This window comes from Hyperolius riggenbachi, chromosome 7 (genome assembly GCF_040937935.1).
Source record: "Hyperolius riggenbachi isolate aHypRig1 chromosome 7, aHypRig1.pri, whole genome shotgun sequence".
NCBI lineage: Eukaryota > Metazoa > Chordata > Amphibia > Anura > Hyperoliidae > Hyperolius > Hyperolius riggenbachi.
In genome coordinates, this window is record NC_090652.1 from 25,083,652 (window position 1) to 25,101,694 (window position 18,043).

General features: G+C 45.2%; 1 protein-coding gene across 1 annotated transcript in view; it reads left to right on the top strand.

Moving 5' to 3' along the window:
• Positions 1-16,449, top strand: part of LOC137525947 (indolethylamine N-methyltransferase-like) — a 28,358-nt gene extending 11,909 nt beyond the window's left edge. The window contains exons 2-3 of the mRNA XM_068247156.1: positions 12,199-12,406; positions 16,026-16,449. Of these exons, the coding sequence (XP_068103257.1) occupies positions 12,199-12,406; positions 16,026-16,449 (632 nt within the window). The remainder of the gene's footprint in view (positions 1-12,198; positions 12,407-16,025) is intronic.
• The last annotated feature ends 1,594 nt before the right edge of the window (positions 16,450-18,043 follow it).

The following is an 18,043-nucleotide window of genomic DNA, read 5'->3' on the forward strand; positions in this document are numbered from 1 at the left end:
ATACACCCGGCTACCTATTCTGGGGACAACTATACTCATGGCTTCTTATACTGGGAACACCTGTAGACCTGGCTACCTATGCTGGGGGTACCTATTTTGGGGGAACTGTTGTCAGATTATCTGCATTTTTGGGGAACCGCTGTTAACAGATTAAGTGTATTGTGGGGAACCGCTGCCAGATTATGTGTATGTTAGGGGAACAGCTGCTGCCAGATTTCGCATATTTTGGGGATCTGCTGCCAGATTATGTATGTTTGGGGGACCACTGCTGCCAGATTACGTGTGTTTTGGGTCAGGTTTTGCGTATTTTGGGGAACTGCTTCCAGATTATGTGTACTGCCACATAGTCTACTTTGAGGGAACCACTGCCATATTATCTGTATTTTGGAGGAACTTCTACCACTAGGTGTCTTTTTGATGAAATGCTGTCAGATTGCATCTATTTTGGGGGGATACACTACGGCAGAGCTCAAACTTCCCCTGCAGACCTTTTACATCACTGCTAAGGTCATGTAAATGTGGCCCCACCCATTACCACGCCCACGTTATGCTTGACCACGCCCGTTTTTGGCGCACCGTGCAAAGGTTTTCGGAGTGAGTCCACTCACTTCTTTTCCTAGGACTAGACCCCTGATTTTTCCTCACCATTTTACTATGAGATTGCTGTTTTATTTCAATTTTTAATCAATACACAAAAGTGTCCCTCTAAAGGTATTGCCTGAATCAACGTTGGTTGGTTTGATGCTGGCATTCTTTCTAAAAACAAGTATGTGATAAGAAACAAGGGCCCATATGCAATTCTTTTTTCTCCTGAGTTTTCTCCTAGGTGAAATTTTTAAACTTGTAAATAAAATGCCTTTTAAACCCTCAGCAAGCAAGAAAATACTTAAAATAGTTTTGATAGTACTCCTTTACCTAATTTTTGGTACTTTTCCAATTGCAGAGTGCTGGGAAGTTAATTTAATAGAAAATGAAAAATTATCTCCTAGGAGAAAACTCAGGTAAAAAAGTTAATTGCATGTGGGCCTTTGTCAATAAAATGCCATTTGAACCACCAGCCAGCAAAAAAAAAAAAAATGCTCAAAATAATTTTTATAGTACTTTTGAACCTACTTTTGGTACTTTGTCAATTGCAAGGTGCTGAAAAGTTATTTGTAAAAGAAGTTGACAAATGATCTTCTAGGAGAAAACTCAAAAGAAAAAAGTGAGTTTCAAATGGACCTGTGTCTGCTATGACTACCAGTGAGCTTACAATCTAAAGGCCCCCCCTTTAGATTGTAAGCTCGCTGGCGGGGGGGGGGGCGGGGGGGGGGACCAGAGCTTGTAATTAAGTGTAATTACACAAAATAACAAATGGATTATACAAAATCAATTGAATTTCCAAATTATAATTACTGTATATTCTGGCGTATATGACTACTTTTTAACCCTTGAAAATCTTCTGAAAAGTCTGGGGTCGTCTTATATGCCGGCTGTCATTGATGCTGGGTGATACTCTGGTTTACTCTCATTCAACTTGCGATGGACATTTGGAGGTCGTGAGTATGAGAATTTACACGCAGTGAATATATGATTCATAATGTGCCAGTTCATTTGAATGAGACATCATTACGTCTATTTGGAGGACATTGGACACTCTGTTACAGAATCCTGTGTGTTTTTGAATCTGGGCTGTCCCTCTTCCTGCAGGCGGACTGATCATGTTGCCACTCATGGGGTACCCCGTAGACATCTGGATACGTATGGTGTGAAGTGTGTCAGTGTGGTGTGGATGTTGGCTTGGTTTTAATTGACAACAGCGCTGTTGCTTTTATAGCTCCGTGTGCATTTCCCAGTTGGTCTTACAAATATGTATATTTAATAGTCAATAAAGTTTTTCTATTTTGCATACACCGTTGAGTCCTAAGGAGCCCTATGTTAATTTGATTTGCACTCACAAATAAGGTTCAGGACCATTGCCGAACATGGTAAAGGTGATGTTTAATTAACCCATTTATGTCCCTAACCTTTCCCTATACCCTATCCCCCTATGCACCTGTAGAGGGGAATTCCTGCCGGCAGATGGAGCTGTGGAGAACAGAGAAACAACCCCTCTGTACTGCCACAGATGCCAGATAGGAATTGTACGAGGGGAAGCAATGCAGGGCAAGATAGCCCTTAAAGAGAGAGAGCACAGAGACAGGATGTATGTGTGTCCACCAATCTAGTCGCCACCCAGCGACGATGAACACACAACAGTGAAGACCAAGTGGGAAAGCAATCGCAAGAGATGGCGATTGCTAACAGCGACACAAGACTGAATAAGCACAGAGAAGGAATGTATGTATGTCCACCAATCTAGTCGCCACCCAGCGACGGCAAACACACAACAGCGGAAACCAAGTGAGAAAGCAATCGCAAGAGATGATGATTGCTAACAGCGAAACAAGACTGAATAAGCACAGAGATAGAATGTATGCGTGTCCACCAATCCAGTCACCACCCAGCGACGGTGAACACACAACAACGGAAACGAAGTGGGAAGCAATCGCAAGAGTGGTGATTGCCAATAGTGACACAAGACCAGATCAAACAGAGCACAAGTGTAGCAGGAAAGACATAGCAATAAACAATGATCAGAACATCAAGGAAAATAACAAACGCTTGCTAAACGTGAACACCGCACTCATTCGCAACAGCAAACGCGTTTAAGACACGATCACCGCGCGTTAGGCGCCCAGTGATAAGTGTGCCACCCTAACTAACCAACGAACACAAAATAGAGAACGCAAACGCTTGCTAAACGGTTACCTCACCGAGCCTACAGCAAGCGTTCGTACTAGACAAGACAGACAGATGGGGCTACCAGTAGCAACCGCTGCTCTGGCTAGCACCCCTAAGGCAGGATATAGAAGGAACCACCGCTGCTACCGCTAGAGCAGATGCAATCCAGACAGACAAACAGATGGGGCTACCAGTAGCAACTGCTGCTCTGGTTAGCACCCCTAAGGCAGAATACAGAAGGAAGCACTGCCACTACCACTAGGGTGAATGCAATCCAGACAGATGGAGCAGCCAGTAGCAACTGCAGTTCTGGCCTACACTCCCAGACAGAGTACAGAATGATTTCCTGTTAACCGCCGCTGGCGACAAGACAATCGCAAGACAGAACGATTCACAATCGCCAACCGCTGGGACCGTGCAATCGCACAGACAAAACAGATAATACAACCTGACTGCACTAGAAGGGATGCCTAGTGCAGTCCCAAGGAATTACTCTAAGATAATCTTTAGCAAACGATAGCAAAGGCTGACACTCCAGGTGTTAGCAGGAACAAACCATCATGACCAGCAAAGGATCCTGGGAGAACATGGTATTTATACTGCAAGCCTTCAAAGGAGGCAGCTAGGCAATTTGCATGACAAATGTATGCAAATTCCTCAGTAGCAGAGCAAGTCTGAAACTTGCAAAGTGAAGACAGGTCTCTTTTCCAGAGACCTGCAGCCCTCAGACTTAAGGAATGGTCAAACAGCTGTCTGCCTGTGCAGACAGCTGAGCGGATCATTACAAATACATGTCATTAAGATGCCTTAATTCAAACAGAACATCTAAATGGGGTTAGAGGTTGTTAGCTGAGATAAGGATCCTTGTTTACTCCATGCTCACAGACCTGAGATTAGGATTGACCCAGAGGTATCGTAAATTCTGAGTTCACAAATTCAGCTATATAGGCTGAGAAAGTTCAAATATCATCAGCCTCATACCAATATAAAACGTTTTTGTCCATATTCAAACCCTTCTCCACAGCTTTGAACCAATTTATAAATTTTGTTTCCGCTATTAATCGATCATTTGACGTTTTGAAGTTACCCTTAAGGGCAGTGACACGAAGATCATACATGCTGTGTCCATTGGACCGAAAGTGTGTAGCAACTGGGAGTTCAGATTTGGTATTGTTAATAGTGTGCCTGTGTCCATTCATACGTTTGCGCAGAGTTTTTCCAGTTTCTCCCACGTACATAACATTGGGGCATTTAGCACACATGATCAGATATACCAGATTGGTGGAACCACAGGAAAATGTGCCTTGTACTCTGTACTCCTGTTGTGAACCTGGTATCGTTAACCTGTCAGTGGAGTAAATGTGTCTGCAGGTCCCACATATTTTTTGTCGGCAGGGTGATGTTCTGTTTTGTTGAGGCCTATTCAAAGAACTCCTGACAATCATCTGTTTTAGATTGTGTGGTTGCCGATATGACAAGAGGGGAGGTTTAGGGAATATCTTTCTCAGTCTGTGATCCTTGTGTAAAATGGGATGAGGTTCCATCCTTAGCAATCCTCCTTAAGATTTCCAGGTGTGGGTTGTAGGTGACAACCAAAGGGACACGTTCCTCTTTCTGGTTTTGCTTATATTTCATGAGTTCAGTCCTGGGGATGATGCTAGCTTTCCTGATTTGGGCCTCAGCCATAGGAGGACTGTAACCTTGTTTAACCTTCCTGCCGTTCTAAAAATGTGCTGCGCACGGCAGAGAGGGTGTTTTTTTGCATTTTTTTCTTTTTAGCATGTAGCTAGCCTAGCGCTAGCTACATGCTTCCCCCTCCATGCGGCGTCCCCCCGTATGCGCCGATCCCCGCCAGCGCATATGCCCATCCGGAAATCCCGTTCTGAACGGGATATCCATGAGGGCTTCCCCCGTCGCCATGGCGACGGGCGCGATTACGTCACCGACGTCATCGACGTCGTGACGTCAGAGGGAGTCCTGATCCACCCCTCAGCGCTGCCTGGCACTGATTGGCCAGGCAGTGCACAGTTCTCAGGGGGGGGCACCCTCTGATGCGGCGGATAGCGGCGAATCGGCACGGAGCGGCGGCGATCGTAAGTGACATGCAGCTAGCAAAGTGCTAGCTGCGTGTATAAAAAAAATTATGCAAATCGGCCCAGCAGGGCCTGAGGAATCCTCCGCGGCAGGTTACCCTGAGCTCGGGATAACCGGCAGGGAGGTTAATGAAAGTGTTCTTAAAGAGACTCCGTAACAAAAATTGCATCCTGTTTTTTATCATCCTACAAGCTCCAAAAGCTATTCTAATGTGTTCTGGCTTACTGCAGCACTTTCTACTATCACAGTCTCTGTAATAAATCAATGTGTCTTTCCCCTGTCAGACTTGTCGGCCTGTGTCTGGAAGGCTGCCAAGTTCTTCAGTGTTGTGGTTCTGCTATGAACTCCCCCTTCCAGGCCCCTCTATGCACACTGCCTGTGTATTATTTAGATTAGGGCAGCTTCTCTCTTCTCTCTTATCTTTTACAAGCTGGATAAATCGTCCTCTGAGCTGGCTGGGCTTTCACATAGTGAGGAATTACAGACAAGGGCAAAGCTGTTTGCAGGAAGAAACGAGCAGCCTGGAACTGCAGGGGGAAAGAAACACACAAATGATCTCTTGAGATTCAAAAGGAAGGCTGTATACAGCCTGCTTGTGTATGGATGTATTTTCTATGTGTGGACATACTGTACATCAACCTACTTCCTATTTTGGTGGCCATTTTGTTTGTTTATAAACAAACTTTTTAAAACTGTTTTTAACCACTTTTAATGCGGCGGGGAGCGGTGAAATTGTGACAGAGGGTAATAGGAGATGTCCCCTAACGCACTGGTATGTTTACTTTTGTGTGATTTTAACAATACAGATTCTCTTTAAGGCGATCCAGGTGCTTGTCTCTGTCCATCCTGTCAGAACAAATCCAGTTGTACCTTATAGCTTGGCTATAAATTATAGAGTTCTTAATGCGCTTGGGATGAAAACTGTCATATCTTAGGTATGTGGGACGGTCTGTAGGTTTGCGATACACAGAGGTTTGTATGTTGTTACCCCTGATGTATATGGTGGTGTCCAGAAAGTTAATCTCTGTGTGAGAGTAGGTAAGTTTCAATTTGATTGTAGGATGGAAGGCATTGACGTTCCTGTGGAACTGGAGAAGATCATCCTCACTTGCGGACCAGATGATTAAAATATCATCAATGAAGCGGAAGTAGGCCATGGGTTTTATGGGTTTTATGCCACATACTATATCTTATGTTCAGCATGTCATTGCTGTTCCTCCATATAGCATGTGCTCTCATGTAGTAAAATAATACGGCTGTGTGTGTATGTATGTACTGGGAGCAAAGCAAGGGACTTGTCAGCTGCAAGTGGCTGGAGGAAGCCCCGGGTAAGTAGATCTGGGGGTAGTATAGATTGCCTGACATTTGTTTTAAGTCTAAGTGAAAACACATTGGTCCTCAGTTTTCCAGTGCAGAAAGCGAGGGGTGTGTGTGTGTGTGTGTGGGGGGGGGGGTGGAGCTTTCAAAGTTTCGCAGGGGGGCCCAGTGATGTCTAGTTATGCCCCTGCACACAAATATTTGTCCATCATGCTGACATGAACGTGGATGCAACGCAACCTTTATGAAGAACAGAGGCTGTGGTGTGCAGCATGTGCACAAATGTGGTAGCACGCATGTGCGAACACAGTAGTACGAATGCTCATGTTTTCGTGGCTAAGTTTGCTCATCTAACAGCCACCCACTGCTGTTGCTTCTGAGCAGCTTGGGGCTAGTTTTACTAGAGCCAGTTATAAGTTTATTAATCTCCTGTTAACTTGTCAGCAAGTTTAACAGTTCCGTAAATTCTCCAAGTCTCTGCTATGTTTAGGTATTGTTATGCATGTTCTACTTTGGCACACTACAGTTGGAATCATGGGTCATACAGAAGTTTCACTGAATCCCAATGGCTTATCACATGTTTGCAAATGTGTGTCACCCAGGCCTGGGCAAAATACCCCAAATGATCACCGACTTTTCCCTCCTTTCGGCTTGAAGGAGGAAGTGACGGCAGCGAGGCTTGGGTTGGGAACACGACTAACAGGATGCATGGACCTATTTAAAGCGTAGGGAGGACACGCTGATTTATGAGTAAATCACCCTTTCATTCCCCGCCGCACACCTGCTGTAATTAAACCTCATTTGAATCACGAGTAATCACTGAGGTCGGTGATCATCCCTGCAAAATACGGCACGTGGGCTGGATTCAGCCAAGGACCGCTATGAAGCTGGCCCAAAGATAGAGGACGGGATTTCGCTCCTCTCCCCTTCACCCTCCCATTGTCCATTCAAAAATACATGCAGCACACATACAAGGGGAGAACTTACCCAATTGCATTCCCCAGTGATGATCTTAATGGCAACAGTGGTCATGTGACCTGCTGTCAGTACGTACCAGTGTGTCACATGACACCACTGTGGCCATGGAGATTGCCACTGTAAGGAGTGATTGGGTGAGTTACCACCCAATCTCTCCCCGCACACGCTTTCTCACGGGTGAGGAAAGGAGGAAGGGAGGGAGACAGACTCTGTTGCTGTGTGTGTGTCGCATTCTAGAGGAATGCGGCCTGATTAAAGAAAAGGTTGCCCACCCCTAGTGTAAATGATGCCTCCATTTAAATTACATTCAGAGATAAGTATGGATGCAAACTTGCTGGAACTGACCCACAGTCATTCCATCATACAATAACTGTCTTTCTGTAGTAGAAAAAAGTAGAGCACAAAACACTGCAATTTGTGTAGAAGCAACCCTGCTGGCCGAAGAGGGTAAGCCTGAGGCTAAGATTATTTTTATTTACATAAACAATGCTGCTACTGTTGATAACCTGTTTGAACATTAAGGAGGCACATTAAAGTGAACCTCCGGACTAAAAATCTCCTCAGCAGAACTGAAAAGGCTTGGTGTTTCTTTAACAGTTTCACAGCATCAGAACTTTGTTTTTCTTACCAAAGCATCATTTTTAGCTGCATTTTTAGCTAAGCTCCACCCATCAAAGAAAACTGCCCAGGCTTTTTTCCCCTGATGCTGTGCAAAAGTATGATGGGATTTCCTATGTTGTTATTCACATTGCCTAGCAACTGGGAGGTGGTGATCAGCACACAAGACAATTGTAACCGTGTCTCATGCTCCCTGTCACCCCCTTTCAACCAAAAAGATCGCTGCCCTCATGAAATCAAACATTTGCCTGTTCTTTTAAAACAGGGTGGGTGTAATGATCCGCTCAGATGGCTGCACAGGCAGACAGCTGTTTGACCATTCCTTATGTCTGAGGGATGCAGGTCTCTGGATAAGAGACCTGGCTTTGCTTTGCAAGTTTCAGACCTGCTCTGCTGCTGAGGGATTTGCATACATTTGTTATGCAAATCACCTAGCTGCTTTCTTTGAAGGCTGGCAGTATATAGGTTGGGTCTTCCCACAATCCTTTGCTGGTCATCTTTCATGGTTTGTTGAAACAATCCAGGAGTTTCAGCCTTGCTATTCATTGCTAAAGTTATCTTAGAGTATTCCTGGGGGCTGTATTAGACACCCCTCTAGTTCAGTCAGGCTGTATCATTTGTATTGCCTGTTCTGTCGGTCTGGGGGTGCTAACCAGAGCAGCGGTTGCTACTGGTAGCCCCTTCTGTTCATCTGTCTGTCTTGCTTGGATCGCACTAGCCTCTAGCGGCGGTGGATCCTTCTGATCTGTGTTCTTGGAGTGTAAGCTGGAGCAGCGGTTGTTACCGGCTACCTCATCTGTCTGTCTAAAAACAAGAAGAGAATCGAGAGCCCAGTATGGTGCAGTATTGTCCGGTAAAATGAAGAGTTCAATACAATTTTATGTGTATATACTCACAAACATGGGTTACCCATAGGCAACCACTTTAAATGCAGGTGGGGAGCATTAGGACCTGACCCCACTTAGGTTAAGAAGTCGCTCTCTGTAGATAGTAGATGGGGATGTACCCCTCCACCCAGGGTGGACTAGAAGATCAGCAAAAGCTCGGTATACAGAGGCGCCAGAGTAGAGTAAAACGTTTTAAAAACCGTTTAAAAGCAGAGGGGGATGTTAGGGTGGACTTACCTCCCTCTTACAAAAAAGAAAACTCACTCGAGTCTCGATAAAACAGAATTGACAAATAATTTATTCAACTCCACAAATGCAACGCGTTTCGCGGGCGTGACCTCAGGCAAAAATGGGAGCACAGCTCAGTGGGTCAAGACAGAGGCGCTCAAACCTACTGCTTGACCCACTGAGTTGTGCTTCTATTTTTGCCTGAGGAAGCGGGGTCACGCCCGCGAAACGCGTTGCATTTGTGGAGTTGAATAAATTATTTGTCAATTCTGTTTTATCAAGACTCGAGTGAGTTTTCTTTTTTGTAAGAGGGAGGTAAGTCCACCCTAACATCCCCCTCTGCTTTTAAATGGTTTTTAAAACGTTTTACTCTACTCTGGCGCCTCTGTATATCGAGCTTTTGCTGATCATCTGTCTGTCGTGTTTGGATCGCACTAGCCTCTAGCAGTAGTGGCTGTGGATCCTTCTGATCTGCTTTCTTGGAGTATAGCTGGAGCAGCGGTTGCTACCGGCTATCTCATCTGCCTGTCTTGCTTGGATCGCACTAGCCCCTGGCGGTAGCGGCTGTGGATCCTTCTGATCTGTGTTCCTGTTCCTGTACCCGGATCGCACTCGCTCTGATGGAAAGAGCAGTGGATCTTTCCTCTCCTATTCCTGTTTCCCGTTTGTCTGTCTTGTCTGATACGAACGCTTGCTGTAGGCTCGGTGAGGTAACCGGTAAGCAAGCGCTCGCATTCTCTGTTTCGTGTTTGTCTGTCGGTGGTTAGTTAGGCGTGCTTGTCTCTGTTGCGCTTAATGTGTGGAGACCGCACTTGCGAATGAGTGCGGTGTTTGCGTTTAGTTAGCGTTTGTTATTTTCTTCATCATTCTCATTGTATTATTTGTTGTGCCTTTGCTCTGCTCCTAGGTTACCTCTGCTCTGTCTTGTGTCACTTGTGGCAATCGCTACTCTTGCGATTGCGTTCCTACTTTGCTTCTGCGGTTGTGTATTCACCGTTGCTGGTTGGCGACTAGATTGGTGCATACACATTGGTCCTTTCTCTGTACTCGCTCTTTTAGGGCTATCTTGCCCTACCCGGTTGCAAATCGGACACTTCTCATCTGGCTTCTGTGGCAACGCGGAGACCTTGCTCCTCTGTGCTCCACAGCTCCACCTGCCGGTGAGAATTTCCCTCTACTGGTGTTTCCACCAAAGCTGGGTTCCCCCCTTCATACGCTTGTGGAGGATTTCCGCCGTGTCAGCGCACGCCTTGTGCGCTGATCACGGAGATTATTCCGCAATCGTTACAGAATGACCAGCCAAACCGAAATTCCCAGTGTAGAGGGAATTTCCGATTTGTACACTTTTGTCGAGTATGGGTCCTATGTCTTTAAGAGCTTTAAAAGGCTAAATTCAGAGACCAAGGCGGAATTCCTCTCTGAATGTGTGAGATTCTGCCTAAATCCTACCTTTCAGATTACTGATCCGTCCACGTCAGCTCTCCAGTTAGCCTATGTGCTCTTTCAAGGGGATCTGTTCTCCTGGGCTTATAATGTATTAAAAGACAATTCTTGGAAGGATAATCTGTATCAATTTCTTACATTGGTCTTCTCTCACTGGTTTTAAGCTGCCTTGCTTACCACCTGCTCTGTTTGAGTCTGTAGCTGTTAATAAGTCAGCTGATCTATCCCTTCCATACAAAACCATGCAGTATGACAATCAGTTCAATGTTTCTGTTGCCACTTCAAGTTTTATGCAGATGCAAGAGGAATGCTTTGATTCCTCTCTTGCGTTTAAACAGCAGCCATCCAAAGTTGCTAAAAAGAAAACATCTAAAAAACACAAACATCTGAATAAAACGTTTCCTACTGATGTTGACAATGATGTTGCTCAGTGTCAGGATTTTTTGCCCCAATCTGAAGCATTTGTACATCCTTTAATAGGCAAAATTATTTTCTATATTAAAGGAGTAAGAAAGTCTATGCATATTCCTGACCCCAACCCTTATGAGTCCTACTTAGATACCGGGTTGTTTGAGCCCCCATTTGCTCCATGGGATATTGGAGCGTTGGTTGATGAGTTTGAGATTGATTGGAAGGCGTTTTGCGATTTCTACATCGCAGAAAGCGCAGGGACGCTAAACGCTTGTATAAATTATGTGTACACTTTGATAGATTCTGATGAGTGTGACAAATGTTTTGTGGATCCAGTGATGTGTGTCTGGCAGACGATCTTGGATGAGTTGCACACACACCAGTCAATTGATTCATCATTATCGGATGATTGTTCCTGCCTTCCTGGGGTAAAGCATGTGAGTTTAGACACCGTGCGATCTGAGATGAATGGGTGTACCTTTGTGGTTGATTCCGGTGCGAATCCTGAAAGATTCTCTCCTGACTGTGTTCAGTTTGAATCTATGCGATCTAATGCCTGTTTCTCAGATGTTCCTGCAAAATGTTATCAACATGAATGTGTCATTTCTCTCAAAGATTTGCGGGATCCTTTGTCATCTAAAAACAGATCTTTAAGATCTTCCATCTATGATCCTGCTATGGGGAAAAGTCCTAAACTATGCAGCATCAAAAGTAAAATTAATATGTCTAATAAAGTTTCTCCTGTTGTTGTTGCTCTTTCTTCTGCAAATGGATCTCTGTCTCACCCTGTTCACACCTGTAAGGGCCCGTTGCCTGATGACAGTTGCTCCAGTGTTTCTGTCCTGAACACCTTGCGGTCTGCTCCGCAGATCGCGGAGGTTTGCGCTATGGAAGCCTCAGTTTCACAACCTAAAGCGATCTTGGATTCGCAAGTTTTGCGTTCTGCCTCCTCGGATTCGACATTGTTAGCTGAATCTAAGAGTGAGACACTGCTTCGGTTTTGCGAATCTGATGCTGAAGCTTCTTTGCCTTGTCCAGAGAAGCTTTCTCTGATCCTACCCTGTACCATTAATGTAAACATGATTTCCACTCGCACTGACATTTGTGAGTCCCTTTCTTGCTCTGAGGAAAGTGCTGATTCTGCACCCTTGCTCCTCTGCGCTCCACAGCTCCACCTGCCGGTGAGAATTTCCCTCTACTGGTGCTTACACCAAAGCTGGGTTCCCCTCTTCATACGCTTGTGGAGGATTTCCGCCGTGTCAGCGCACGCCTTGTGTGCTGATCACGGAGATTATTCCGCAATCGTTACAGTGGGTAAGAGATTATATTACCTATCTATTTTAATTAACATAACTTAATGACAGTATGTTTATTTAGGCTGAAGTTCCTCTTTAACATTACTATAATAACTTCATAACTAGGATGATGTGCTTAAAAGGACTTTTTAACAATTCTGCAGGTTTCGTAAAGGGTGATGTTTTGATTGATGTCAGTATGAGTTCCCTCATCCATCACCTCTATTCAGCTTGTGATATCTTCAAGGACATAATTATACTGAAGGCCAATGAGAGATGTAACATGGAGACAAGCAAATGGAAAGACACTCGTACCGGAGCTTATCACTGGGGGCACGCATCAGCCCATGCCGCCAAGTTAGAGGGAAAGAGGTGAGGTTTCTTGTAAATGCAGTATATGATTAGATAAAGGGTCTTCATGTCCATTTCTGGTTTTCATTTAACCAGTTTTCCACTAAGGGGGCTTTTCCCCATATGGACCAGAGCAATTTTCACATTTCAGCACTCCTTCCTTTCATTCGCCAATAGCTTTATCTATACTGATCACAACAAAATTATCTACATTTTTTTTGCCACCAATTAAGCTTTCTTTGGTTTGTACATGTTTTAAGAATGAATTTATTCTAATGACATATTAACAGGAATCATAAGAAAAAAAAGTGTAAAAAAATAATTATTTCCCAGTATTCAGTCATTATAGTTTTAACATAAAAGGTGCTACTGAGGCTAAACCCATACTTTTCATTTGCCCATTTGTCCCGGTTATGACAACATTTAAAATATGTCCCTAGTATAATGTATAAAAATGACACTCTGAGAACAGCACAGTCTATGAAAAAGGATTGCTGCTATAAGGTGGGGGCAGGTCCCAAGGCCCAAAAGGTGTGAAGATAAAACAAAACAATGAACCTCAGGGCAATCACAATAGCATTCACCAACCGCTAGCCAATGCGGAATAGGACAAAGTATATAACGCTAATGTTAATGCTCATGCAGATATTCCAAAATTCTGAGCTAAGCACATAAAATGGAGCAATACAGTACCTCCTCCTGAAGTAATGAATACTTGATACCTTTCAGCTGCATTCTAATAACACACGTCTTGCTGTAATCCCGATATCCAGCTCAGTGTAGAATCATCCTGGCCACAACACCTCCCGGTCAGCTGACACCCAACTTCCTGCTTCCGGCTCCTCTGCTTTCCACAGTGGTTCCTCCTCGTATTACAGCCAGTGAGAGTGATAGCGGCGTTTCCTGACAAGTTCCTTCTGCTGTAGAATACTCTTTAACAGATCAGTGGCACTGGAGTATTCCTTAAAACGCTTTGTCTTCAGCTCTTAAAACCATTCTCCAGTCTGCAGTTTTAGACATCCGCTATCAAATCTCTGGCTCCAAATCTTTATCCATCAAATTGACAATTTCCATGAGTCACAGTCTGCAGCAGATAGATGTGAACTGCAGTGATCAGCCAGTTTCTATTATCCACCCTTCCATGGATAATGGATAATCAGCCAGTTTTCCATGGATAATGGAATCTGAATTATCACTGCAGTGCACATCTAGCTGCTGCAGACTGTGGCTCATGGAAATTGTCAATTTGATGGATAAAGATTTGGAGCCAGAGATTTGATAGCGGATGTCTAAAACTGCAGACTGGAGAATGGTTTTAAGAGCTGAAGGCAAAGCGTTTTAAGGAATACTCCAGTGCCACTGATCTGTTAAAGAGTATTCTACAGCAGAAGGAACTTGTCAGGAAACGCTGCTATCACTCTCACTGGCTGTCATACGAGGAGGAACCACTGTGGAAAGCAGAGGAGCCGGAAGCAGGAAGTTGGGTGTCAGCTGACCAGGAGGTGTTGTGGCCAGGATGATTCTACGCTGAGCTGAGTTTCACTCGCTCTGGATATCAGAATTACAGCAAGACTTGTGTTGTTAGATCGCAGCTGAAAGGTACCAAGTATCCATTACTTCAGGAGGAGGTACTGTATTGCTCCATTTTATACGCTTAGCTCAGAAGTTTGGAATATCTGCATGAGCATTAACATTAGTGTTATATACTTTGTCCTATTCCGCTTTGGCTAACGGTTGGTGAATGTTATTGTGATTGTGCTGAGGTTCATTGTTTTGTTCTAGCATAATGTATGGTGACAATATTTTATTTGGAAATAAAGGTGTATTTTTTTTCCAGTTTGCATCCATCACCAATTACAAGCCCCTATTTGCAAAAATAAAAACATGCAACAGAGAGAGCGCTCTGAGTGACAAATAAATAGGAGCATCCACCCTGCCAAGGACAGGTCTCACCTGTTCAGAAATGGCTGCTCGTAGGACACAGCCTCTGATAGCGTTTGTCCCTTTAGGGGCCAGGGACCAGGCTCACGATCCAGCTCCAGGCAGGGAATCCAGAGGGCCACCAGGTAGTCACGGTCTCAGTTTGGACACTTCCAGGGAGGCTGTAGGCAGGCCAAACATTAGATCCAGGTGCACGCTCACCTTGCGAGACCAAACGGGAGTGAGCGGCGTCTATGCGATGTCAGTAGCGTACTGAGTAGTATTATGCGGCTAGCAGATATAACCGCTGACTTGCCGCAAATAGAGAGTGGTGAGGTAGTAAGGTGTAAAAGGGGGGCTTATTTATTAGTAAAAAACAACGCGTTTCTCAGAGAAAACGTTCTCTGTTTCATCAGGCTAATATAAAACAAGATGGCGGCATCTCTTTTTATAGGAAATGCTAAACATTGGTTCTTTGGGATTGGCCAATCCACATTACATGGGCAGTACTATGGAAAATAGTGTGAGGTCATAAAGGTGGTGCTAATGATGTAACTTCCACTAGGTGGAGTATGTAAATAAGAAGGAGGAGTTAGAAAACTGCTCCTTTATCACAATACTATAAAGATCACTGAATAAAATAATTGAAAGTTGTATATATAGCAGTAACATTTTTTAGAAAGGATCTTCTTAATTTAAATTACTCGATCTTAAGAGGAAAGTAATATTGAAATGTCCCAATAATCAGTCACCATAATGGGGTACCATTAATGGTTCCCTAGGGTATATATAGATAAAAAAAGGGGGAAGTGGTGTAATGTGAATTCGCTCACAATTTCACATGGTTACTAACAAAACAGGCATCATGCACACAGATCCACGTATATATATGCAGCATGTGGGCCTGCCCACCAATGGCTGTACCCCACAGCCACACACACCCGCTGTTCACAATCCAATCTTCCATTATATACTTTGTAAATAAGGAGGGGAGGGGAATAAAATAGGAACCAGAACAGTGAAATTGATTGTCATCAAATATGAAGTGTATGCATTAATATCCTATATTCCTATTAGGGAATATATGGGGCCTGATCCACAAAAGAGCGCCAACTCCCAGCACGGCCACCCCCACGCGAACCCCCGCTCTCTGCCCCGGGAGGGATTTTTTGAATGAAAGTTGTTGTAGCCTTTGTAGCTAGCACTTCGCTAGCTACCATTGTCCCCCAAGTCCTTCCGCTCTTTTTTGATCGCCCCCGATCGCCACCGTTATACGTATCCCCCCTCGGATCCCGCGATGGTGCAGCCTCTCCAATCAGCTCCAGACTTTGCTATGGGGAAGATCGGGATTGTGCATGATGTTATGACGTCAATGACATCAGACGTCATATCCGATCGTCACCATAGCGACGACTGAAGCTCATTGGGGAGGCTGCGGCTCTCGCGGGATCGTGGCTAGGTAACGTATAGCGGCGGCGATCGGGGGATCAAAAGGGTGCGGGGGGACTTTGGGGACAATGGTAGCTAGCCTAGTGCTTTAATTCAAAAAATCCCTCCCGCGGACGTAGCCTCAGAAACTGCGTAATGCCAGGGAGGTTAAAAGTGAGGTCCAAGATTCATGTGGTAGGACAGTTTCAGTCCAGAAATTACTACTTCAGTCCTGATATGTTGAAAGATCATTTTAAGAAAAAAACTCTATTATATATTTTTTGTTCTTCAGTGACCAATTTCAGGACAAGGAGAAGCAACTAAAGACAGCCATCAGTCACGTTATATCGTGTGACTTTGAAAATGAAAATATAACGTATCCTGTTGTGCTTCCTCTTGCCGACTGTGTCACCAGTATACATATTCTAGAGGCTATTTGCAAAGATGAAGATGATTTTATGAGGAACCTGGGAAAAATCTCAAAGCTACTGAAACCTGGAGGCCACCTGATACTTATTTCGGTATTAAATACAACATATTATATGGTTGGAGGAGTGAAGTTTTCTGCCTTTCAATCTGAAGAAATGTTTGTGAAAAATGCCCTTCAGAAGTTGGGTTTTGTTATTGATTATTGTTCAGTGCAGAGGAGGAAGAATGACAGCAGTCTGACTGATTATGATGCTGCTATGTTTATCACAGCTTGCAAGACCAAGTAGGTCAGGTTACCTGCCAACCATTATCCCTAAACATGTGCTGGTGTGTTGCAATGAAATTTTAACATCTATATATATAAAATCGGATGTATGTATGCAGGGCAGTTTCTAGGCTAAAATGCACCCAGGGCGAGGGTGTTAAAATTGCGCCCTCCCCCCCCCCCGCGGAGCCAGGTATACTTGCCCGCTGTATAGGTTAGCCAGGTCTAGTTACACTCAGTATAGGTAGCCAGCTATAGGTCCCCCCCAGTATAGGTAGCCAGGCATAGTATAGGTAGCCAGGCATAGGTGCCCCAGTATAGTTGCCCCCATTTAGCCAGGTAGGTGCCTCCAGTATAGGTAGCCGGTATAGTTGCCCCCAGTATAGGTTAGATAGGCAGGTGCCCCCGGTATAGGTTAGATAGGTAGGTGCCGCCAGTACCGGTTAGCTGGGTGGGTGCCTCTAATATAGGGAGTCAGAATAGTTGCCCCCAATACAGGTTAGATAGGTAGGTGCCCCCCAGTATAGGTTAGATTAGGTAGGTGCCCCCCCCCCAGTGTGGTTAGATTAGGTAGGTGCCCCCCAGTGTGGTTAGATTAGGTAGGTGCCCCCCAGTGTGGTTAGATTAAGTAGGTGCCCCCCAGTGTGGTTAGATTAGGTAGGTGCCCCCAGTATAGGTTAGATTAGGTAGGTGCCCCCCAGTATAGGTTAGATTAGGTAGGTGCCCCCCAGTGTGGTTAGATTAGGTAGGTGCCCCCAGTATAGGTTAGATTAGGAAGGTGCCCCCCAGTATAGGTTAGATTAGGTAGGAGCCCCCCAGTATAGGTTAGATTAGGTTGGATGCCCCTCAGTGTGGTTAGATTAGGTAGGTGCCCCCCAGTATAGGTTAGATAGGTAGCTGCCCCCAGTATAGGTTAATTAGGTAGGTGCCACCAGTATAGGTTAGATAGGTAGCTGCCCCCCAGTGTGGTTAGATAGGTAGCTGCCCCCCAGTGTGGTTAGATAGGTAGCTTCTCACCCCCAGGCCAGTAATGGAGGGGGGAGCCGGAGCCACGGGGAGGGCAGCCCGACCTCTCCCTCCCTTCCTCTCCGGGCGCCCTCCGTGCTCCCCCCTCCGAGTGTGACTGCTAGTGTTGGGCGAACAGTGTTCGCCACTGTTCGGGTTCTGCAGAACATCACCCTGTTCGGGTGATGTTCGTGTTCGGCCGAACACCTGACGGTGCTCGGCCAAACCGTTCGGCCATATGGCCGAACTAAGAGCGCATGGCCGAACGTTCCCCGAACGTTCGGCTAGCGCTGTGATTGGCCGAACGGGTCACGTGGTTCGGACCCGAACGCGCTCTGATTGGCCGAACTGTCACGTGGTTCGGGTAAATAAATACCCGAACCACGTCATATCTCCGCCATTTGTCTGTGGGTTTAGCTTTGGGTAGGCAGGCAGGGTAGTTCGCGCTCCAGCCACGCTAGCCAGGGTCCCCCCCAGTCATTGTGTGTCACTGCTGGGAACAGTAGTACACCGCTCGTTCAGCCACACTATATAGCATTCTGTGTACTGTTCTGTGTCTGCTGGGAACAGTAGTACACCGCTCGTTCAGCCACACTATATAGCATTCTGTG